This window comes from Talpa occidentalis, unplaced genomic scaffold, assembly GCF_014898055.3.
Source record: "Talpa occidentalis isolate TD23 unplaced genomic scaffold, MPIMG_talOcc4v2.1 talOcc4.6, whole genome shotgun sequence".
NCBI lineage: Eukaryota > Metazoa > Chordata > Mammalia > Eulipotyphla > Talpidae > Talpa > Talpa occidentalis.
Genome location: NW_023604972.1, coordinates 122,626,954 through 122,650,685, shown reverse-complemented (window position 1 = coordinate 122,650,685; position 23,732 = coordinate 122,626,954). Strand labels below are relative to the sequence as shown.

Genomic DNA, 23,732 nt, shown 5'->3' with positions numbered 1-23,732 from the left:
GGGGAACAGGTGAATTTCTGCCATGAATTTACTACTCAGGCCTAGGAAAAGAGCTGTGTGCTTGGACTCAAGGCACCTCATGACCAAAAACCAAATCTGATCTGAGACAGCTACGTGAGTGTAAGTTGCCTAAACATTCTGAGCCTCGCTTTCCTTGTTATTTCATCAATCATCTCGGGAACATGTGAGCTCTGCCTGTACTTAGAGATGCAGTTGATAGTAAAGGTAGTTCATGCTCGTTATTCTTAAAGAACTATCTAGAACAAGGGACAAATGTGAAGAATTAATGAAAACATGAAGTATCAGTTCTGTCATAGACACCTCAGTGTGGTGAGAGCAGAAAGGAGACAATCGAAGGAAACAGGAGATTTCATAGGATTTCATTTGTTTCTTGAAGGACGAGTAAAAGTTCATCCAAGTGGAAGAAAGAAGCCAACGCAGGACGAAAGAACACTATATGCAAAGGCACGGAGGTGTGACAGAAGGCGTATGGTGAGGGAGTGTAAGTTCCTGGTGTTGGAGGCAGCATTTCCTGAGGAGCACTGTGAGGAATGCAGATTCCAAGGAATTGCATAGTTAAATGGGGATGGGGAGGGTGGGAAGATAAGGATCAGTGACAGAAATCACTTTAGAAAAACCAGACAGGGCTGAACACAGTGATACACATTCATCCCCAAAGAATTTCTCAGAATTGTTAATAGACTAAACTAAATTAGCGTGTTAAGAAATTAGTTTAAAATAAAAAGTAAAAAAAAAAAAAGAACATCTGTACTATCTGTACCTGAATTCTTTATGAAATGGTTAGTAATTTAAATTTTGGCAAATCAAACCTTATACTGTCTTTAGACCCAGAGCGGATAAACTATTATTTATTGAAAGCAAGGGGGGCTGCAGCGCATGCTTGAACTGAGGGTGCAGGAATGCTTTTATAGTTTGTAGAGAATTTGGGCCCCATTCAGGACATAATGAAGGCTTTGTGAACAGCAGCTATCTCACCCATGAACTATTTTATCTGCTTGTAGAAGCGTGACTTCAATATAACCCTATGAACTAATTTTTCTTTATGATGCTCTAGTTCTGGAGACAGAGAAGCCTGGGTTCAGACTCCAGAACCACCAACTTTTAGCTAGGTATGATCCTGGTTTCCTCATCTGTAGAATGGGATGAGAATAATACCTATCTCTCAGTGTTGCTGTGAAAATAAGTGAGATAATGTATGTAAAATGTCTCCCAGCATGCCTGGCCCCATGGTAACCTTGTCATAAATGACAGCTGTTTTTGTTGTTACTGAAACCTGGCCTCTGGCTTGACCTCCTGCTTACACCATGGGTGCAGGACGCAAGGAGACAGGGCTAGTAACTGAAAAGCCGCCACCCAGCTGGTGTCTGACATCTGAAAAGTGAGCTAGAGCTCAGCAGCCCTGGAGACATAGATAATATAGACAAGACAGCGTGGCACAATTACTTAAATCCAAAGTAGATAATTACAGACACGATGGAAATACCGGGGTCTTTTTCAGTGACCTGAGGGTTTCAGGAAGGGGGAATCCTGCCACCGTGTGGTGGGAGAGCAGTGGGCCCAAGGCTGAGTCTAGTTGCTGTGCTGATGCTGTCCTTGTTCCTGCTTTATGAGACCCTTGGGCAGTTGGTTTAACTATTTTGTACAGTCGAGTAGTAGAAAGAGAAGGTAAGCCAGAGTTTCTAGTGGACTTTGCATATAAAAGCCTTAGATTGCTCATAAAATTTTGTGTCTCATATTTCTATAGACCAAATTTTTTTTTCAGGCAAATAGGGATTATGAAAAATAAACTTTTTGTGGGCAAGAGGTCTGATGAGGAGGCCACTGAAGAACTTAATCGAAGTTCCTAGTAGATCTTTAGCCAAATCACAATCATTATTATTCTAGCTCCAACCCAGCTCCTCCAGTAATGGGAAATCAGAGCATGAAAATTTTAATGGCAGGAAAAGGGAAGGCAGGTCCTCTCTTTAGTTTGGGTTCTAAATCTCTGTGCTGCTAAGAAATCACCTCGAAGTCATGAAGCGGATGAGGAGTGCCATTTACCTTAGTTTTTTCAGCTGTCATTCAGACAACTGAGGTGTCTCGGGTGTCCTTGCTTGCCATCTGAATCAAGGGAAGAGCTCTCTGCTCTTTAGGAGAAAAACCCAAAACTCTAGTGTCATTATGGAAGCCCCATTAAATTCAGAATTTAGGGGTGCAGTCACATGGTGAAAGTCAGTGGCCTCAGACTTAGGTCAGCCATCTAGCTCAAAGTCGTGATTTGGTGCTGAAGAGAGAGAAGGCCAGCAACAAGAAACATGCAGTCTTCTCCTTTCTTCTAGGTCTTCTATTATCGATAAAAGAGAAAACTTTTATTCAAGACAGCTGACAATAAAGCCAACCTTGTCGATACCAGACATTCTGGACCACAGTATGTATTTATCAACACTGCCAGCAGTGGCGAATCAAAAGCTGACCAGCTGACTTTGGGGAAAAAAGTCTGCTTAGCAACAGTATTACAGGTAAAGTACCCAAGAGCCATTAGAAATCAGGCCCCTGATCAGTAACTGGAGGGTGGGGGGGAGGTGGAGAGAATCTTTTTTGGACACATATTTTTAGTTTCTTAGGTCACTGGAACGCTGTTGTCTATTGTTTCTCTCTTTCTAACGAATCTCATTCCTTTCAATTATGATTTATTTTGTGCACAGGGCAGGGGGTTTAATAATACTTAGGTAATTTATTCATTCTTAGGTAGTGAACATTTTGAATGCTTTTGGGGAGTATTTTTAGTCTTAACTTGAGGTCCCTAAAACTGCCTTGTGAAGACATGTTTGATCTTCTGAATCATTTTCCCTCATCTGATTTATTGAAGTCATGAAATACATTCCAATCAAACACCTGATGTTCCTAACAGACCTGAGCCAGTCTAGTCGCCAGCCAATCTAGTCATATTCTTAATTCGAGATGGATAAGTGCTAGCCTTTTGTCTACAATCTCTTTATCAAGTTGGAAAAAAATATCAAGGCCAGATCAAACTGTCCCCCACACAAATTTTGTTATTTTTTAAAATTAATTTTTTTCTTTTACATCATTGTGTAGTCCCCATGAAATTCCCATCACCAACTCACCCGTGAACCATCACCATAGTCCCTTGTGCTCTTCTCTCCCTGTTTCGATCCCTTTTCCTCCTCACTCTCACATAATGTCTCTGATTTATGGTTGCCTGCTAAATTTTTAATTTTTTTTCCTGATCCCTTAATTTGGTTCCCCTATATTCCTCCTGTAGTGATACATTTCTTTTTTCTTCTGGATTATTTCAGTGAGAATGATCCCTTCTTGTTGTGAATGGCATGAGTTTATCTTTTTTGATTGCTGAATAGTATTCTATTTTGTATATATACTACATCTTCTTGATCCAGTCATCTATCTTTGGGCATTTGGGCTGTTTCCATATCTTACCTATTGTAAATAGTACTGCAATAAACATAGGGGTGCAGGTATCTTTTTGAATTAATGTTTTTGTGTCCTTTAGGTAGATCCCTAGGAGTGGAATTGCTGGGTTATATGGTAGCTCCATTTTTAGTAGTTTGAGGAATCTCCACACAGCTTTCCATAGTGGTTGTACCAGTTTGCATTCCTACCAGCAGTGTAGGGTTAGTTTCTTTTTCTCCACATCCTCACCAACATTTGTTGTCTCCTGTTTTTTAACGTGTGCCATTCTCAAACAAATTTTAATAAACATCTATTATCAGGCATGTAAAAAAGTTTATGCAACCTGTTCTGTAAGCTCAGTGAAGCTCGTTCTCTGTTTTGGTAGTTCACCCACCATTGTCCATGAAAGGTCCACCTAAGGCAAACTTGATAATACTCCAGAGATAGGACTATCCGAATCCATTTGGTAACAAGCAACCAAAAATTATTAAATGGTAGGAAACAAGACATCAGGAGCCAGGACTTTGGCAAACTAGGCCTAAGGGTATAGGCTGCAGGCCTCATTAACTTTTATATCCTTTCCATGCAAGCATGGGCAGCTACTCTGAAATAATTTAGTCAGTGCACATATCCTCAAATACCTCTAGTTTTTCCAGTGAGCATCATTACTAATATCTATTGTACTGATTATAATACTAACTGCAAAAGAAAACCTACTTCAAACATTTGGTCTACCAATTATCAAAGCCTTTGGTGGTGACTGAGATATGGCTAACAGAAACACTCATAGTGCCTGTGGCATTTCCAATAATTAGTTGTCTGTTCCTGGAATGGACAACTAATGTTAGAGGTACAGCCTGCTGCTGGCCTGTATGTACCCTGACATATTTATAGAGATATCACCTAATAATAATTAGGAAAAGAGAAAACACTACACAATTTCCTTGATTTCTCAGGCCCAACAGATGGTGTTTCAGGCAGGGAGTGTGAAGACAGGGGAGAAGGAAGTCTCTATCATTCTGAAAAATTCCCTACCACACACTGTTGAGAATTACTGCTTTTCAGCAAGTGTAACTACTGTTTAGTGGGACGACTTGACAACTGCACAGAAATTCCCTGACTTTATAAAAATTATTGTTACAAAACTTATTTTTATGGAAGGTAGGATTTAACAAAACTGTAATTTTTGTTACTTTGAAGCATTTCATCAATTCTAAGAAGCGTCACATTAAATAGGGAATAAGCAAACTAAAAATGGAAAACCAAATGACCTATCCATTCCTGGTGAATACACTTTTACCGAAATGAGATAAATTTCAAAAAGGCAAAACTAAAGCTCAGTAATACTCTCCATACAACACATAAATTTGTAATTGCCAAAGTATCCTGCTGTGCCAGAGGAAGTGCTCCCCCTAGTGAGCTTTTATAGGAACTAGAACAAAGTTTAGTAAATTCCAAGGTCAAACAGGAAATCCTTAATAGTAGCTAGTATCTTGCAAAATCTGACCTTATTAAACACCAGAGTTCACAATGGAGAAAGGTCTTATGAGTGCAGTGAATGTGACAGATTTGTTGAGGTCACTCCAACCTTATTGAACCCCAGAGACAACATGATAGAATAACACATTATGAGTGTGCTGACTAGAAAATGTTATTCCAAGGTCCAGTTTCATTCAAAGTTCACACTGGAGAAAGGCCATGTGACTGCAGTGAATATGGGAAATCTTGTTATCTGCAAAACCCACTTAACCTAGACTTTAAGAAAAAGAACAAGGTCATATGAGTGCAGTGGATGTGGTGACTTAGCCAGAGCCCTGGTCTCTACCACAGAAAAGCTCACATGTGATAAACATGGGAGATTCCCTATGTTTCCATGATCAGGGGAGCAGGTGTAAGCTGCCAGATTTTAGTCCCTGCCAGTCTATGTGGAAAAGCCATTCATCACTACCACCTGGCAGTCGACCTAGTGTGCTCAGTGGAGCTGACCTGTGTGCTCGCCCATTTGTTGGAGGGATCTTGAGTTTCCTGAGCCCTTATGGTATCTTCACTCCCTAATCTCTGACAAGGTAAGGCCATGGCCCCGACCCTGTGTTGGCTCAGAGAAGTCTTGAGTTGTACTGGTTAACTGTATTGCCTTTTAGGGACACACTTGGTCCCAGGTAGTGCTTGTGAAGTTTTCCAGCTTCCAAGTCACCAAAGCAGAAACTACCTGTCACACATGGCTCTGGTTTCTACATTAATAAAGACCATTTGGTCTATGCATCACTAAAAAAAAAAAAAATAATAAATTCAGAGGCAAATAATGGGAAATAATGACTAACAAGATGCTAAAAATATAACCTGAAAGTGGAAATTCTATTATCTAACAAATATTTATTAAATACTTACTAGCTATAGTAGTAGGTAGTTGGTATATATATATATCTCTTTCCCTGAGGGGCTTTGCTATTATACTCTTCAATTTCCTATATGCTATGAGGTTTATTTTAAAGTAGGGCATTTCAAATAAATCCTGATTCTGGTGACTGTCATTCAGCAGTTCTCAACCATCACCCAGGGCACTTTTACCAGTAGAAGAGCACCAGGTAAGACCACGACCAGGGAGACTAAATGAATCCCACAGTTGGGTGACTGCAGTTCCCATGAGGAACTGTCCCATTTAAAAGATCAATAGTACCTGCTCACTGAGAGACACTGAGCTGTTGTCACACGGCACAGATATTTCATTTTAAATATTTTTTCTACTGGGAAACATGTTAGATAATTTTAGCATTATACTTTATTAAATATTTACATGATATAAAAATAATTACATTGAAAATTACCCAGGAAAGTGCAAAATCGCTTAATAACTGGTTTTCTGTATCTTTGTTTGAGAAACTTCAAAACAGAAAGTACCTAATAATTATTTATTGCACTGAGCAATACTGAGAAGAAAGAAATCTGTAACTCTGAAGACGTACGTATCCTCTTCACAAATTTTTTCAAAATTGTATACTTTAAAAACCAATTGTCTAGTTATTCAGACTTGTTTGGAAATGCCTAAACTTCAGAATATTTGAGAAGAAATCACATGTAAGAGCAATCCAGTCCAAGTAAAAGCTGTCGTTAACAAGGTATCCTTTAAAACAATGGCTCTCAAATTTTAACAAGCATCTGAATTTCCTGGGGGAAGCTTTTTTTTTGCAGGCCCACTCCTACAGTTTCTGACAAGTGTCCAGGGGGTGCTGACATTGCTGATCTAAGCACACTTCAAGTACCCTGACCTAAGGTAGGGCCTCCAGAATTCAAACTAATAAGCAATGCCCATATACCTTTGCTTTTTATAATAAGTAAATAAAATAACATTTCAGATTGATTTTATCAAATATTAAAGTTTTAGACTCTTGAAATGTCATACTTAAACTGAACACATAATTTACTCATCTTAGGATTCCTATGAATTCAAAAAACAGAAACTTGGGAGAGTCAAAGTACTAGATAATCTATGATTATTACATAAAAACATTTTCTTTTTTACAAAATACACAGCAACTCAGGGTGCTCCTTTCTTCTCCATGTTGCTTCCCTTTAGAAAGGCCAGAAAGAAATCATGAAGAGTACTATACCCAGAATGAGAACATGACCTATCATGAGTGTTTACAGAAATGTCACAGTGAACTGTCACAGTTAAGACTCAGAGTCAGAAACTTCTTCATCAGGGCAGCAGTAATATTCCACAAAACATACTTGTCCGTCTTCATTTCTAATCATATACTGTAAAGACAGGAATCCTCGATTATCTGTCCGAATAGATACCTTACAAGACAAGACTAATGCCTTCGTGGAGGGTTTCAGTAAAGAAATCTTGTATCTGTAGAATGTAAAAAAGTTGTTAATAAAGTTGTTAGTAAATAAAAAGTTGTTATTTGAACACACTTAAAGCAGTGCTCATAACTCCCAAGTAAAGGACAAAAATGAGCCAAAAATTACCAAGTAGCGAATACAAGAAAATCAAATTCTTGTCCAATTTACTAATATTTCTCTTCATTTAATTTTACCACTATTACAAGCCAAAATCCCCTGAATAAATCAAGAACCCTATTGTTCACTTTTTAAAATACTATAAACAAATTAAAAAGTTTGAAAAATGTAATAGGAATTTGATATTTAACTTAATCTTCATCACCAAAAGTAATTTCTGTGACGAGGACTGACCTGTTGACCTGCGTCTGATTACAATGAAATGATTCCATCAAATCAGAATCTTTGGGATAGTCAAGGTGGGAGCTTCCTGCATTTCCAAAAGTAGATAACCTATGGCAGAAAATGAACAATTCATTTATTCACTGGCCCAACAATAACCCACATTATTATCTAAATAAAGAAAACAAAACACTTCCTTTAAAGGAAGTTCGTTCTGGTGAGTGAAAACAGATATGTTAACAAATACAGACAATACACTTTAACAATGACCTTAATAAAGACTCCACAAGATGCTGTGAGTACAGAAGAGCTAGCAACAAACAGCTTTGAAAAACATCAGTCACAGAATTGTAATCTGACTGATAATCACTTTTTCTCAAGCTTAAAATCAGAAATATGTAAGTTAGGAATAATGACGAAACAGATCTGTATCATCTGCAAGTCTGCAATCCTGTTCCCTATCTTTACTGCCACACCACACAATTAACGGCTTTTCTATAGCTTAAGACTGCTCTGCACGCTATTTTATGGTATTCTTGGCTTGGTAATACCTGAGGTTTATGTGTAGAAAATTTATACATGTTTGTTTTGTCTTTAAGAACTTTATCATGTTATGGGATTAGATTATTTTAAGAGTAGCCTGATAGATAACCTAGGTGCTGGGTTTTCCCTGGATCTACCTTTCCCCTCTTCTTCTAAGGCACCCTTTTTCTCAGAGCCACCCCATCCATGCCCAGCCAGAATGATGATTCCTAAATCTAGATTCTCAGTCTTACCTCCTGAGCTCGCTGTATATCCCAAATACTCCCTAGTGTTACAGGCTCCCTCAAGTTCAACGTATCTAGTAAAAAATTTCAATTTGCAGTACCCCACCACCGAATTATTGTTCATGTTGAAGATAAACAATACCATGATCCATCTAGTTTACCCTTACAGAGAGAGCATTTAGATGTGGATCCTTTGAAATATTCTGTTAAAGTGCCTGAAATTTCATTTCATACTGCCACTTATAGGCTTCTGTTGATTTCCATTTTGGTTATATTTTAACAACTTTCGTGCCAAAATTTTAACTGCCTCATGCCATATAGTCCTGAAATTGTTCTTAAGTAGATATATAAAAAGAACTTATACCTCTCATTCCATATGTATTTAGCCCCTTTAGTCTTTCATATTCTAAAAGATTTGAATAGAAGCCATTATATATAAACACTCTCTATATAAACTAATTCTAATCCTGAAAAATGACTTGCCATTTCATAATCTGCTGGGCAAGCACAATCGGGAGCAGCGTGACAGTTTTGACATTATATTCCCACTAAAAACCGCCCTCCCTTAAGCTGCTTACCTAGACCAATCCTTCCTCAACACTCATGTACTATTCTCTTATATTTTAGTATTTAATGGCATGCTATTTTGTTCCTCCAGTGCTGTTTCACAGGCCTCTCTATTCTGATTTTATGGTGTTCTTTAATAAAGGAGCTACGTACAGTAGGTGATGAATACATACTAAGTGAATAAACGTGTATAGAAAACAACTACTTCATTGTGTATCCTGTACTAACCTGAAAGGAAAAGAGATACCACATTATATGAACACCTTTTCCAAAGTTTAAACCTAACTGTCCTCATAATTAACCTGATCTGTAAGAGGAAATAGGTAAAGCAATAAAACAACCACTAGTTCATGAATTAAGAGACTGGGCCACTCGTTTAGAAACCAACACTACCTAACTAGGAAGCTTTAAGTAGTGCATTAACCTTCCTGGATCTTAAGTTTCCTGATCTGCAAAAGGATAAGGTAAGGATAAAAACTCTCTAAGGTTTTAAAAACTGTAAGAACATGGATAATAAAAGCTCTGCATCCTAAGCAACTGTAAGTAGGGAGATCAAGGCGACATTAATATAATTGTACTGCTTTCAAGTACCTGAAATACGGTTTGTCAGGAGACATGGTGATTTGTAGGACCTCACTTGTCATATCCAATTCAGAAAATGCTTCACGGAGCCCCTCTGACTGAAGAATAATTTTATTAATAACATTGGTGCTGCAGAAATCAAAATCCAGAGTCTCCTCAGGTTCCTGAGTATTGATTTTACACACTGTTACTACACCTCCTTCTTCCAGAAACAGCATCAAAGGGTAACCATCACCTTGGTAGCACATCCGAAGTGCAGTTAAAGTCCCTGCTAAGGAAAGAAATCATACTTTGGGCTTTGCTTTATAGCTCTGAATTCAGTGGCTCTACAAATGATACATATAACAAGAGTATTTATAGTTTTATGTCCATAGTAATGGAATAACCAATCTTAAATCCCTAACCATAAGTATTTTATAGGAAAGCATGTGGGAAAATAGACATAATTTATGACTCAAAAAAATTCTCAACATATTTTGAAAACAATAAACTGGGAGTTAAGAGAATTGATTTCTATTTCTTTCTGCCACCAAATGCGTAATTATGGACAAGTTAGGGAAAACTAACAAATGTTCACAATGTTAAAGATTATTTAAGACATGTTCAAAGTTTCCTTTTTTGGTCAGTTCAAATTTAAAATCCCAAAAGTTTGTAAATTAAAGATGTAAATACTTTTGCAAAAATGAAGAGAACCACAAGCACATTTTCTATTAATATTGTGAAGTCAGAACTCACGACAGACCAGTGAAATATGAGTGATTTTTTTTAAAGAAATACGTCTATCAGTTACTAATAAATTTTCTGTATTTTGACCATTGTGTGTAATGCTTTTATACTGTTATAATAATAATAAAATGTTCACCTGGCATAGGACTTGATCCAAAAATAGATAAGCAGTCTAAAAGGATAGTTAAATTAATTCGAAAAGTAACAGATTCTTCTTTAATTGTGAACTCTTGAAATATTCCAGCCTATGGGGAAAAAAGTAAACATGAAAATGTCTTTATACATAGAGGAATGAAACTCACATGTAAGACTCTAGACTTAAAGTAACAATATTGTACCAACACCAGGAAAATAATTTCAGATTACTGATCCAAAAATCTTAAGCTTTTTTTCAATTATTTTCCATTAGAATTACACTGCTTAATAGGTAAAGGCATGGCAGTGATTCTGGTCCCATGTAAAACCTTATGAAGCGTCCTGCACCTAGCTTCTTGCAGCTAAACTACCTCCACCCAATTCTCCCTTATCTCTTTTTTTGTGCCCATCAGCATGACTGTCATGTGGAAAAAAGCAAAATAAGTTGATAATGCACAAGTGCATTTTCAATTTCTTTTGAGAATAGGAACCATGTCTTTATCCCTCTATACCCAAAGTGATACTGTGTACTTGAGTGTTCAAAGAGAATTCCATTATAACCGATAAAAGGAAAAATCTTTTTTAATAACAGGTAGTTGCCTCTATAAAAAAAAAAAAGGATCATATACTTTAGAAACATGTTTCAGGTTTTCATTTCAACTCAGTCACTTGCCGGGTGTGCGAACCTGGCAAATCAAACTATGCTTCAGTTTCCACATGAGTAAAATGAGAACAACAACAGACCTACCACATAGGGCTAGTATGAGAAATTAAGTGAGTTTAATACATAAAACATTCAGAAGAGTGCCTGCTCTACATTTTAGCTTAGTAAAATTTAGACAGTATGATTATCTCTCTGTAAAACAAGAAAAGAATGTTACCAAGAGAGACAAAGAATTCAAACAATGACAATAATACAATGACATTGTATTGTTAAACTGGGTGAAGAATATCCTATGTCACGGGGTTCAAGGTGCCTGTGTCCATACCTGAATAAAAGCATTTGCTTGCACACACTTTGCATTTTCCACTGTAACCTTGATTCCATTTTTAGTAGCGAAACATGTGGCATGGTCTCGGAAATGAATAGCCTTCAAGATAGTGGAGAGATTCCTGACGTTGTCGAGGCTGGCCACTAAGCTGTAGTCGTTCTCATCTTGGATCTGTGTGGTTAGGAGAGGCATCGCGCCCAGCACATCCAGCCTGGAAGGATGCTCTAGGGGCCAAGGCCTGCGCCCATGAATAAACACAGTTGAGACTCAACCATCAAACCTCCCCATCACCACTGGCGAGGCCCGGGACCTCAATCCACCCTGAAGCGACATAGACAGGGCCAGAGTGTTGAACTCAGCTGACCAGGGTAAAACCCCACCTCCACCTCTGCCACTTACTAGTGCTGTAGAAATGAATTCCAGCCTTTTACCCAGGCAGAGGAAGAATAAGCGGTACTTCAGGAATGGTGAGGTCAGGAGAAGCTTTATTACTCATGCATGAGGTCCCAGACCTGGGGAGCCCCGTAAGTTCTGAGCACCCGTTTAAAGACCAAGAGTTCCTTTTATACACAACTCTCTCCATATCTGTTACACGGACATTTTTCAGCTGGCACAACCATTTGCGGCAAAGTCCCCAGACAAGGGAGGCAAGGCAAGGGGCAAAAGATGCAGGCATTCGGGGTTGGCCTTGGAGAGAGATACCAGCTTGGCCGGCTGCCCGACCTTGTAGATAGGACTGCTGAGGCCCTGGCCATGAATCTTGAAAGGGAAGGAGCTATAAGTAAGCAAACTTATTGATTGTGCCTGCATTGGCATGTTCATTGCCCCTGGCCTGGAAGTTCTGCTGGAATCTTTATTATATTCATTTGCTGAAAAATATATTTTCTCATCACTAGTGAGTCACTAACTTGCATTCAAAGTTACTCTCTAACTTGGGGGAAGTTCTCTCTCCAAACTATGGTTTCCTAGTTCTTAGAGAACGTTAACACACGAAAAATTGTGAACATGTAAACATGCAACGAACACGGTAGTTGGGGGGCAAATGTCGCCACTCCCAAGTTGGGGCGAAGACTCCCCACGGTTCTGAGCTGCCCCGCGCCACCGGCCTCACCCCGCAGCACCCCCAGGGCAGGTGGCCCGAGCGCACCGAGCCCGAGACCCAGACGAGTCCGTCCACCTGCCCGCCGCGTGGACGCAGCAGCTACGCGTGCGGGATCCAGGGGCGCAGAAACCCTACCTTTGCGGTGGGGTCCAGCCCCCCGAGGGCTCTCTCCCACCAGCTGACTAAAGAAGCGATCTGCAGCTTCCAGGAAATAAGGGAGAAAGCGCAGCGGCTCCCGCCACTCAGTTCAGACCGCCCCGCCACCTCGGCCACCGTCACCATCGAGACACTGAAGTCCTAGAGCGCCGAGCGCGCAGTGCCGCAGAGGCCGGAAGGAGGCACCATAGAGTTGGAGGACCGGCGCGGAGCCCAACATACCCTGCAGCGCGGAAGGGGAGGGAGCGGCCGGGCCGCAAGGAAGGCCGGGAATAAGGGGGGTGAGGCAAGATGGCGGCGACCAAGAGGAAACGGCGTGGAAGTTTGGGAGTTAAGGCCAAGAAGCCGAAAAAAGGCGAAAAAGATGCCACGCCGCCAGCTAAGCGGCGCAACACGGCGGAGGAGGCGAAGGAAGAAGACAGAGACCGCATCCCGGGCCCTGTTTGCAAGGTAGCGAGGGCAGCTCCGGGTTTACACTGGCAGCCTCTGCTCCGCAGGCCTGCCCGGGGCTACCCGTCCCTCGGCCGGCTTCGCGGTCGTGCGGCCGTCGCGGGAGCTGGGCTTCGGCTCTCCTAACCGGCCGGACTGGCCACCGCGTTTATAGATCAGCCGTGTGCACGTGACCAGCAGGCAGCCGGCAGGAAGGCGCATTTCAGAACTTTTACTCGGGCCCCCCCCGAAAAAAGGGGGCGCGGGGGACATCTTAGGAGTTACAGTGGCATCCCCTTATCCGCGCTTCGCTTTTTCTGTTTTCAGTTATCTTTAGCCAGCCGTGCTTGTAAATATTGCAATAAGGTGATGTGAGCGACCACACTAACATTTTTCTTCTTACGTTATGCTGCTATAGTTGTTATATTAGTGCGATTAATTTCTCGTAGTGCTTAATTTATAAATTAAACTTGGTCACGTGTATTTCTTCCATAGGGAAAACCGTATACGTAGGGTCGGTGCCGGTGGTGATTTCAGGCTTCCACGCCACTGCGGGTCTTTGAACGTACTTCCTGCTCCCATAGCTGCTCCACACCGGCCACCGCGGATGAGGGGGTGACTCCTCAATGTATTAAGGTCCAGTGTTTTGACTACTGGTAACAAAGTGGGGGCCAGAGATAATGCTTTTTAAAAATACTGCTCGCTTTTGAGCTTATCTTTTCCAGTCATTAGTATTTCCTGCCATGGTGAATTACTGTCAGTCAGGGATCCTGAAGCTGCTTACGCCGTCCTTTAAAAAGTTGCTGTCCTGGGGACCGACTATGACATACTTGATCAGGTCTTTGCCTCTCAAGGGATAATGGAAGCTAGACTAGATAGTATGAGCTTCACTGGTATTCAACAGAATTTAATGTTCCAGACACTACTAAGTTAGGTTTCATCTTGCATTGGAATTGTGAAACTAGACTGGTAGCCTATTCCTCCTGAAATGTTGGAGTTGAGAAGGAAAGGAACAATTAATGTAAGTTACCGCTCTTTATTCAAAATAAGATTAGTTGTTGGCCCTAACTTCCACTCAAGTTTAGAATTGGAAACCATTTGAGAGCCCTTTAAACTAGATCGAATTCTGTGGCGACAAGGATTGCTTTGATTTATTAAAGTCTTTGTACTTTGTAGAGTACTAAGCTTAGCATAGTACTTTAGCTCTTGGTAGGTGAAAATCAATGACTCTGTGCTGTGGCAGCACATTCTAGGGAAGCAGTTACTTCTGAGGAGTGAAAGAAATGTGTTTAAATTTTAGTCTTACTGTTAACGGTGTGAGATTTTGAGTTCTTTTATCATCCACAAGTTAAGGGGAAGAAAATATGTACTTTTGTGAGGAATAAACTGAACTTTTAGTAGATTTTCAGTAAATGTTAGTTTACCCTTCCTTAAGGAGCTAGGAAGAAATAGGATAGTATCTGTGATCTGAGTCATAATATGCAAAATTTAATGGCAGTTAGATAAAGAAAACTTTTTTCCAGGGTAATCTGGTAAGGGATCATGAATGTGTTAGTCTTTGAGCTGGATCTCAAAGTAGGGTTGGAATTTCATTGTTCAAAAATGAGAGGGAACAATACAAAGGAATTCCAAAAGAAATAGGTGAGAGGTATTGGAGTGGGAAAAGTGCTGAAAATTTAAAAATAGAACTAGATAGGCTAACATGTAAGGTTGATCTGAGGCAATAGTAAGATAAAAATATGTGTTTTAGAATCCATTGTTAAAGATACAACATTTTGAGATTTGTTTAGACAACCTTGGGAGGTAAGGATGTGATTGTAACGGTGCTTTTAAAAGATACAGTTGGAGCTAGTAGATCATATCTATTAGAGGAGGCAACCATTTAGAAAATATGCAGTTGGTATAAAATTATAAGGGTCTGACACTAGGGTTGTGTGAATAGAAAAGACGGAAGAGTTGTTAATTGACAGCATAGTGGTTATGATAGGGGGCAAGTAGAAGATGGAGAGGCAGGGGTAGGTAAAATGTCTGACATCATCAGAAAAATAGCAAGGAATTTATTGGATTCAAGGTTTTGTATTCTAGAGTTGAATTTGAGATGCTAAGGCAAATACTTGGATTTCAGACTGGAGAGAGTACCTTACCTAAGTTGTTTTTAAACCTCTGCTTAAGTTAAATGAGGTATAAGAGAGAATTGTTAGAATCAGGAGGAAGAATTGGAAAGTTTGAAGAAAAACCAAAAAGGAAGAAATCCAAAGAGAATATTTCAGGGGGGCCAGTCTTGGTAAGTGAATGCTATGGATTGATTGAATTAAAAGAATCCAAATTGCTACATGGAAGTTTTGTGATAAAACAAGATAGTTTTAAGTGAATTAAAAAATTTTTAGAACACTTTCTTTTTCTTTAGGGCAAGTGGAAAAATAAGGAACGGATTCTCATCTTTTCCTCCAGAGGAATAAATTTCAGAACAAGACATTTGATGCAGGACTTGAGAATGTTGATGCCTCACTCAAAAGCAGGTAGGTACCTTTGTATCATATACTTTTAAACATTTGAACAATAGTCTTTACAGTGTAGAAATGGATCACAGTAACATGAATGTCATAAATTCACACAAGGTTGTATCAAATATATTCAATTTAAAAAGTTGTATTTATAAATTTGCCTATTTATATATTTCCACTTAGAGTCACACTTCCTTGACTCAACTATGGAAGGTTTAGAACCACAATGCCCCAAAAGTTTATCTTTTCAGATGTTAGAAGTTCTGTGCAAAATTCATCAAATCTCTTCACTTTCTTAAACAATTATCCTGATACTATTGAAGCATTTCTTGAATGCCCAGGAATGCCTTAATTGTAATGCTCTTTGAGGTCAGGAGTTGGCTTATCCCACTAAATGATTCAGGATGGCTATGTATTGCTTTCTTAGTTTAAAAAAAAAAAGAAGAAATAAAACTTTAAAAGTTAATGGACCTTGGCTAGTATTTAAAGCACCCAGTTCATCTTAGGGCTCAGCCTACTTTTAGTATCCAAGCTATTCTTTTTAGCAGTGGGTCATCTCACTGGCAAGTGAAGGTCTCTTTTTAAGTTTCAAATTGGCAGTCACGCTGCTGTTTTTGTGTCTTGGGAGGTTTTGGTTTTCATTCCTTTTTTTTGTTGTTGTTAAAGATTTATTTATGCAAGAACTGGGGTACAGTCAGAGGCACGGGAGGGTGAGAGAATACACCAGAGACAGAGTGGGGAGCAGAACAGGTAGACTGAAGACACTGCTGAGGGGAGCATTGGGTGAGGCATGAGAGGTCTGCCGTGCCATGTGGGTTTCTCCCTGGCGGGCTGGGAATTGAACCCATGCTGCAGAGGCTGCAGACATCTTCACAGTGCGGTACCGAACCCGCTGCACCACTGGGGAGGCCCTGGTTTTAATTTTTACCTGTTTTTCAAATTGGTATCTACTGTTAATCTTCAACTTTCTGAAAGTAGTAAGAGAAAATTTATATGGAGATTTTTTTCGACATGATAATCTAAAACCAATTTTTAAAATCAGTTTTCTGTGACACCTATGATTCAAAATTGAAGGAAATTTTCATCAATTCAAATTATAGTGTATTGAGTGTTTCCTTAATCTGAAGTCATAGAACCTTGATTTGTGAGGATTTTTCTGTTTTTAAAATTAATTCATAAGACTATATAAAGATGGAGAAACATACTTAAGTCATAATTTATACTTTTTCAGAACTAATTTTTACATTTAAAAAGAATGTAGATGTTTAAAGAGGTTATATGTTTATAATTATAAAAATTAATATAGGTTGTAAAACATTTTAAATGTAATTTTCTGGAAATATGATTTGAAATCTTCTATTTGTTTTTGCCTTTTTATAGATACTAAAATGGATCGCAAAGATAAGTTATTCGTGATTAATGAGGTAATTTTAGAAACTAATTAAAATAATATAGGAATATTGTACTTAAAAATATTTTGGAATACTAAAGGTAGGTTTTTTTTTTTTTTAAGATTTATTTATTTATGCATATAAGAGCTGGGGTGTAGGCCAGATATGCTGGGGTGAAGGGGGTGGATGTGAGAGGATTCACCAGAGACACAGTGGGGAGCAGAACAGGCAGATCTACTGAAATACACTGCTGAGGGGAGCTACGGGTGAGACAGGAGAGGTCAGCTGCACCATGTGGGTTAGCTCCCTGGGGATTGAACTCATGCCACAATGTCTGTGGGTTGCTTCATAGTACTGAGACTTAACCCCTTGTGCCGCCAGGGAGGCCCCAAGGTAGTTCATTTTTTAAAAAGTCAGTTATTTAGTGACTTAAATTGTTTTAGAAGATACAAGTATTATTAACTCCTCAGTAATCTGCCTTCTAAATTTTTATAGTATTCACTGTGTCTCATGATTTAGTGTTTCAGTATATATTATTTCTTGATCATTCTTAATTTAGTTTGTCTCAACAGCACATTGAAATTTCCTAAGGACATGGATAGCATATCTCATTCTTTTTTTCCCCATGTCTAGTACGGAGCTAAATCCATAGTAGATACTTATAAAAACTACCAACTGGCAAATATAATTAGAAACAAATATTTTAAAGACCCCCATTTTATAGAAAGCATTTTTCCAGTATTCAGAATGCTGTATGTGGTATTTGAGTTTAAGATATTACAAACTAACGACATGTTAAATTGTTGCAAAATATTGATGAAGATACTAACCTTAATTAAAGTAGATTTTTAAAAAATTACACAAGTTATTTTCAGGTAATTCTTTTAAACTGTGACTTTTATTCATTTAGCATACACTTCTGAGGCCCAGCTGTATTGTGGCATTATTCTGTGTGCTATGAATACTGTTCAATAAAGCAATGCCCCTGTCATCCTGCTTATAATCTAGTGAGAGAGACAAGTTATAAACAAATACTAGAATTTCAGATGAAAAGAGGAGAAATAAAACAGTACAGGTTTTCAGCAACTGAGGCTGGCCAGTTGACTGTTATATTGATTCTAAGACCAGTAAGAAACAAAAACTTTGGGCCTAAGAATTTTTAACTTACTAGTTTTAAGGTTTCAGGTAGTTCATTATTTTTGCAAACTGTATCAGATTGTTAGAGACCATAGTAATACAGGTCTTCATTACTATATTGTTTTTGTGTATTTCTTAAGTATGATTTTGTAAATCTTCAAGACATTGAAGTTAAATTGAACTTGAAAGTAGTTTTGTGTATTTCTGCTTTTTACTAATCCTTTAGTGATTTTACAGAACTGAATCACAGAAATGGTAGTATAAATTAGGAAGATAAAAACTTGTTTCTTGATCTTAAAATAAGCTAGAATTAGAAATGACCATTATTAAGGATATCTTTGGTTCTATAAGGACTGCATTTTCCTAGGATTAGTGAGGCTAATTGTAGTGTGCATTATCCCTAGGGTTTCTGCTTCTAAATTTTGTAGTTTGTGCATGGAACAGTTGTCAGAAGAAGTTCCCAGTGATCAGAAGTGAGTCCAGTTAACTTTAAAATGCTTGACCAGAAAGTTTAGATTCTTCCACCAGAGGTGGACAAAACATGTTAGGGAGACTCCCCAAGGACCCATAATGGTTGTTTTCTGTGAATAAAGAATTTTACCTAGATTTAAACTGTGGAGGCCTATAACCTGTGTAATTTAGAGGGAGGGGGAAGGGATTAAAAATGTTGATTGCATTGAATTATTTTTTATTAAAATACTTTTTGCGGAATCTGCGTATTAAATACATTGAATTACTTTAGTTCTCATTTTTCTAATGCCCTTAATTTTTCGGTTCCTTGCTCCATTTAGGTTTGTGAAATGAAAAACTGCAACAAATGTATTTATTTTGAAGCTAAAAAGAAACAAGATCTCTATATGTGGTAAGAAAATGTATAAAAAATAAGGTCTTACTATTTTCAGTGGATTTGTTATTTGTTCTTAGACCTCTTTTCATTCTTTTATGTTTAAAAAGGGGGGGCAGGGAAGGAGTAAACTCATTTGGCTTAAAAAAATTTGAAACCTTTAAAGAAAACTAAATACATGAATATTATGAAAACCTGGTGCTGTCTTTTAATTTTGAGTAGGTCATGAGCATTTATTGCACTCTAAATGCTAGTTAGTTGAAAAAGCTTCCTTCATATTTTTTTAGGCTTTCAAATTCACCTCATGGGCCATCTGCTAAATTCCTTGTTCAAAATAGTAAGTTGACTCAATTTAAAATACTTTATGAAAAAAATTGAAAAACTTTTGGGGAAATTGTATCAAAATTATAACTTAATTTCATTGTAATTTTTCTAGTTCATACACTAGCTGAGCTGAAGATGACTGGAAACTGTTTAAAAGGTTCTCGACCCCTTCTGTCTTTTGACCCCGTAAGTGTCTTTCATTTAATGTAATTTAATTTCTTTTTCTGACTCTGCATGTTTGTTTTTTACTGGCTATAGTTATGTAATTCAATTTACTAAACATAAAAGTTTTAAACAAAGTATATTGTTGTCAAATAATATGTGTACTTTATTTTATAGACATTTGATGAATTACCACATTATGCATTGTTAAAAGAACTCTTAATTCAGGTAAATATCTTTTGTAGAAAGAACTTTTAGTAATACAAATGAATATCATCTTTTGGGCTTTTTCATAAGTTAGCTGTCTAACGCCTACATGATATATAACATAACTTTTTTTTTTTTAAACTAGATATTTAGCACCCCACGGTATCATCCCAAAAGCCAACCATTTGTGGATCATGTGTTTACATTCACAATTTTGGATAACAGGATATGGTTTCGGAACTTTCAGGTTAGCTTTAAATTTTTTTTTTTTCCCCTAACATGTAGAAGAACTGGGATATAAGCCAGAGGTGCAAGGGGTGAGAGGATTCACCAGAGATGGAGTGGGAAGCAGAACAGGCAGATTTACGTGTAAAGGGAACAGCGGGGAAAGACAGTAGAGGTCTGCTGCCCCATAAGTGGGTTAGCTCCCTGGCCAGTGATCAAACTCAGGCATTAATGGTGATAGCACTGAGACTTAACTCCTAGGCCACCAGGGTGGCCCCGAGCTTTAATTAATTTTTTAATTATGCTTTGATATAAATTGGGATGCATAGCATTTGGGACACAGAAAATGCATATTGAATCCTTGTATTTTAAATAGCTTTCTTTTCCACACAGAAACTTGGAGCAAATGGCACTATATTATACCTTAAATGATTTCTCTCTACTTCTTTTCATATTTATCAGTTGGTATAAAGATTTATCAGTATGGTATAAAGATTTCCTAAGAAATGAATTCACTATATGTTCAGTAAATACAAGTTTCTGCCCCAAGGGGATAGACTCTACCTGGGAGGAGAGAAGGGAGTAAAGATTTAGGAAAAAATGACCCGTATAAAATGTGTTTGATGGGACTATTAGATGAATCATACAGTGACTCATTTAGGAAGAGAGGTGTCTGGAAATCTTGAAGTAGGAGTTTGGCAGGATAAGAAGTCTGCCAAAGATGGAGAGGTGGAAGAAGAGAACAGCAAAACAAAATAAAAATTATCCCTTCTTAACCTCTAAGGGCAGACAAACCTGAACCAACAACGTTAATATTTGCAGGTCAAAAGTGGCCTCAATATGTAGTATTGAAAAATGACCATGTCTCCTTTTATATGTCTTTTAATCTAATTTGAATTAGTTACAAAAACAACTCAGTAACTGATTTAACTTTTAATAAGGTTCCAAATAAGATACTTTAATATATTTTGTTATGGTGGTCCTGGTATTAAAAATATTTTTATCAGTTGTTTAAGAATATTCTTGTTGTAAGAAGCAATATAACAATGAAATTCACATTATAGGATTTTAAAAGAACATACTGACAAAACATTTTCCCATGACAACTGCCTGTAACTAGGAATATACTTCTGAAAATATTGATTTGACCACTTGCTAAGTTTTACCTCTATGTTTATGTGATCTTTTAGGCACATTTGTAATGAAGTTACAGCTAATGCATCTTTTAGTAATAGTATGTATATCTAACCCCAAATGAAATCTTTTTATTAAAGATCATAGAAGAAGATGCTGCTCTTGTAGAAATAGGACCTCGTTTTGTCTTAAATCTCATAAAGATTTTCCGGGGAAGTTTTGGAGGACCAACTTTATATGAAAATCCTCATTACCAGTCACCAAACATGGTAAGTTGTTTTGTTTATTATCTTTGTTGTCCCAGAACTGTTTAGCCAAAGTAATTCAGGCAAGTAATTACTATTCTGTCAACTAGACTGAACTTGGGTTTGCTGCTGCATACAGTCTTGCAAATCACTTTTTTTTTTAAAATGACACATTAAGTGTTAAGGCAAATAGGGTTCATAAGTGAATATTGTTGCCATTAGAAAATGTTTATTTCAAGAACACCTAATGTTTTTGTTTCTAGCATCGGCGTATTATAAGATCCATCACAGCCGCAAAATACAAAGAGAAACAGCAAGTGAAAGATGTGCAGAAACTAAGAAAGAAAGAACCAAAGACTGTTCTTCCACATGATCCCACTGAAGATGTTTTTGTTACACCAGCTGAGGAAAAACCAGTAGAAATACAGTGGGTAAAACCAGAGCCAAAAGTTGACTTAACAACAAGAAAGAAAAGAATTTACAAAAGGCAAAGAAAAATGAAGCAGAAGATGAACAGTAGGAATACAAAATGAGTCAATGGAGAATTGATTTTTCAGTTATTTTATATTTATTTTGTATTCATTGTGTAATACTTTTATTCAGGACTATCTTAATAGCTAATTATTGTAGCATTTAAAAAGAAAGAAAAGTTACAATTTTGTGGCTTCAGTGATGGCTATGTTTTTCTAAATAAAGTATCACCAGAACTCATCAATTAATTTCTTTTTCATTTGAAAGCTCATTTGGTATTAAAATACTTAGCACACTAAGGTTTAAGCCTGTTTTCTTGGATTAGCAAAGCTGAAATTCAAACGAATATGTGCGTCATCATCACTTGTAAGACAAATCTTTAGGCACTTTGAGAGCATAACTTTGGATAGTAAAATGGGGATAGACTGGGAGAAAGGAAAGCATCTTACTGAGACATTTTGAGTCCCTGAGTCACCTGTTACAGAGGCCTTGTAAAAGTTAACCTTTGATCTTTTCTTAACTTCCAAGAACTACAATGAAATTCTTAGATTTTGAGAATCAACATTTGAAATTACTATTACTAATAATGTGAAGAATTGATAGTCAAAAGAGAAAAGATTAGGAGGCACCAGAATATTTAAATTTTTCCCTCATGAAAGAACTTATTTGAAGTGAAAAGCTCTGGGCTTACTGTTCTGGAAGAGAGAGATAATGGAAAGACAAGATAAGGTGCTGATAGATGCATATATATACATATATGTATATAACTAATCAAGTTGGATCATGCATGTGTGATGGTGTCACCCACTTATTTTTATTTCACATTAAACATTTGAACATGTCCTATAATACAATTAGTAATTGCACAGTATTCCACTCTATGTAATACCTGTATACTCAATCCTTTTTTTATTTTTTTTAAGAATCTTTTTTTTTTTTTTAGGTTTATTTATTTATTTATACAAGCACTGGGTACAGTCACAAGCACGAGAGGGTGAGAGAATTCACCAGAGTCAGAGCGGAGAGTAGAACAGGCAGAGTGATGAAGTATACTGCTAAGGGGTGCAGCAAATAGCAGGAGAGGTCTGCGCGCCATGTGGGACCCTCGCCCGGTGGCCGGGGATCGGCCACCAGTGCTGCAGAGGCTACAAGCAGCTTCGCAGTCCAGCACTCAACTGCTGTGCCACCCGGGAGGCCCTCAATCCCTTTTTTAGATGCTTGAGTATTTCAGTTTTCTTTCTCTGGCATAGGTGCTTGCAGCAAACATTTCTATGAATTATTTTGTGCAAGTACAATTTGGGTCAAAGGTTATGAACATTAAGACATTTTGATTGTACCCCCCTAAATATACTTTCAGAGGTTAGGGTTCATTTCCTTTTACCCTTGACAATGGTGAAACGATCTTTGTCAATTTGACAGGTGAAAAAATGAATACTTTTCTTGGTATTAGATATTTTGTGACTAAATTTGCTTTGTGTGGTAGTTACTTTGCTGATTTGTAAGCTCATTTTTATAGTACATTCTAGACATCTTAGTGATTGACACCCGCACTTCAATTTTATGCCTTTATTTTCATCTTAATTTCTGCAAAGAAATTAAGGCCCGAGTCTATAATTAGTTTAAAATAATATAAATTAGGCTACTTGAGATCTAAATTATGCTGGTCAGAGGTTCACTTAAAATACTTATATATGACTAGTGAAGCTCAAATCTGATTAAGTGCAAAAAGGGCCATTATCAAGGCAATTAAATGTAGACTTGGATGAAAATAAGCCATCTTGGTATTCAGGATTTACTTCTAAATACCCGTAACTCAAGAAATTAATTATAGGTTATAAAATAAACTGGATCAACAAGTAAATTTCGAATGAAGAGCCAATACTTTTTAGATGTATATTGCAAGAGCTTTATTTCCAATTTAACAATTTTGATTATCATTTTCAACAGAGTGATATTTTTCTGGTCCACAATACTTCCCTTTGAGTCATTTAAAAGTGCCTCATTTTAGTGAGAATTTC

At 37.6% G+C, this 23,732-nt stretch overlaps 3 protein-coding genes across 8 annotated transcripts in view; 2 read left to right on the top strand and 1 right to left on the bottom strand.

Annotated features, from left to right (window-relative positions):
• Positions 1 to 3,891, top strand: part of TTC23L (tetratricopeptide repeat domain 23 like) — a 44,673-nt gene extending 40,782 nt beyond the window's left edge. For 2 of the 3 annotated variants that reach the window (XM_054688466.1, XM_037530661.2), the window contains exons 12-13: positions 398 to 502; positions 2,340 to 3,890. In XM_054688466.1, coding sequence (XP_054544441.1) covers positions 398 to 479 — 82 coding nt within the window. In that variant the 3' untranslated portion in view covers positions 480 to 502; positions 2,340 to 3,890. Of the gene's footprint in view, positions 1 to 397; positions 503 to 1,075; positions 1,131 to 2,339 lie in introns of all 3 variants that reach the window. The other variant, XR_008549386.1, reaches the window with a different exon arrangement.
• A 2,242-nt stretch (positions 3,892 to 6,133) lies between these two features.
• Positions 6,134 to 12,779, bottom strand: RAD1 (RAD1 checkpoint DNA exonuclease). Of its 3 annotated transcripts, none has more exons than XM_037530656.2 (6): positions 12,621 to 12,779; positions 11,381 to 11,621; positions 10,393 to 10,501; positions 9,540 to 9,801; positions 7,627 to 7,725; positions 6,134 to 7,282 (listed from the first exon to the last, which is right to left on the bottom strand). In XM_037530656.2, exons 2-6 carry the CDS (start codon positions 11,573 to 11,575, stop codon positions 7,099 to 7,101), a joined length of 849 nt encoding a protein of 282 aa, XP_037386553.1. In that variant the 5' UTR covers positions 11,576 to 11,621; positions 12,621 to 12,779; the 3' UTR covers positions 6,134 to 7,098. The 3 variants fall into 3 exon arrangements, with proteins under 3 accessions (XP_037386553.1, XP_037386555.1, XP_037386554.1); XM_037530658.2 differs by having other exon boundaries at positions 9,540 to 9,798; XM_037530657.2 differs by lacking the exon at positions 12,621 to 12,779 and adding an exon at positions 11,783 to 12,488.
• Positions 12,780 to 12,889: 110 nt separating this feature from the next.
• On the top strand, positions 12,890 to 21,962 carry BRIX1 (biogenesis of ribosomes BRX1). Of its 2 annotated transcripts, none has more exons than XM_037530655.2 (10): positions 12,890 to 13,091; positions 15,478 to 15,589; positions 16,955 to 16,998; positions 18,894 to 18,964; positions 19,234 to 19,283; positions 19,383 to 19,456; positions 19,610 to 19,660; positions 19,785 to 19,886; positions 21,139 to 21,267; positions 21,507 to 21,962. In XM_037530655.2, exons 1-10 carry the CDS (start codon positions 12,933 to 12,935, stop codon positions 21,774 to 21,776), a joined length of 1,062 nt encoding a protein of 353 aa, XP_037386552.1. In that variant the 5' UTR covers positions 12,890 to 12,932; the 3' UTR covers positions 21,777 to 21,962. The 2 variants fall into 2 exon arrangements, with proteins under 2 accessions (XP_037386552.1, XP_054544442.1); XM_054688467.1 differs by lacking the exon at positions 12,890 to 13,091 and adding an exon at positions 13,235 to 14,091.
• Positions 21,963 to 23,732: the final 1,770 nt, after the last annotated feature.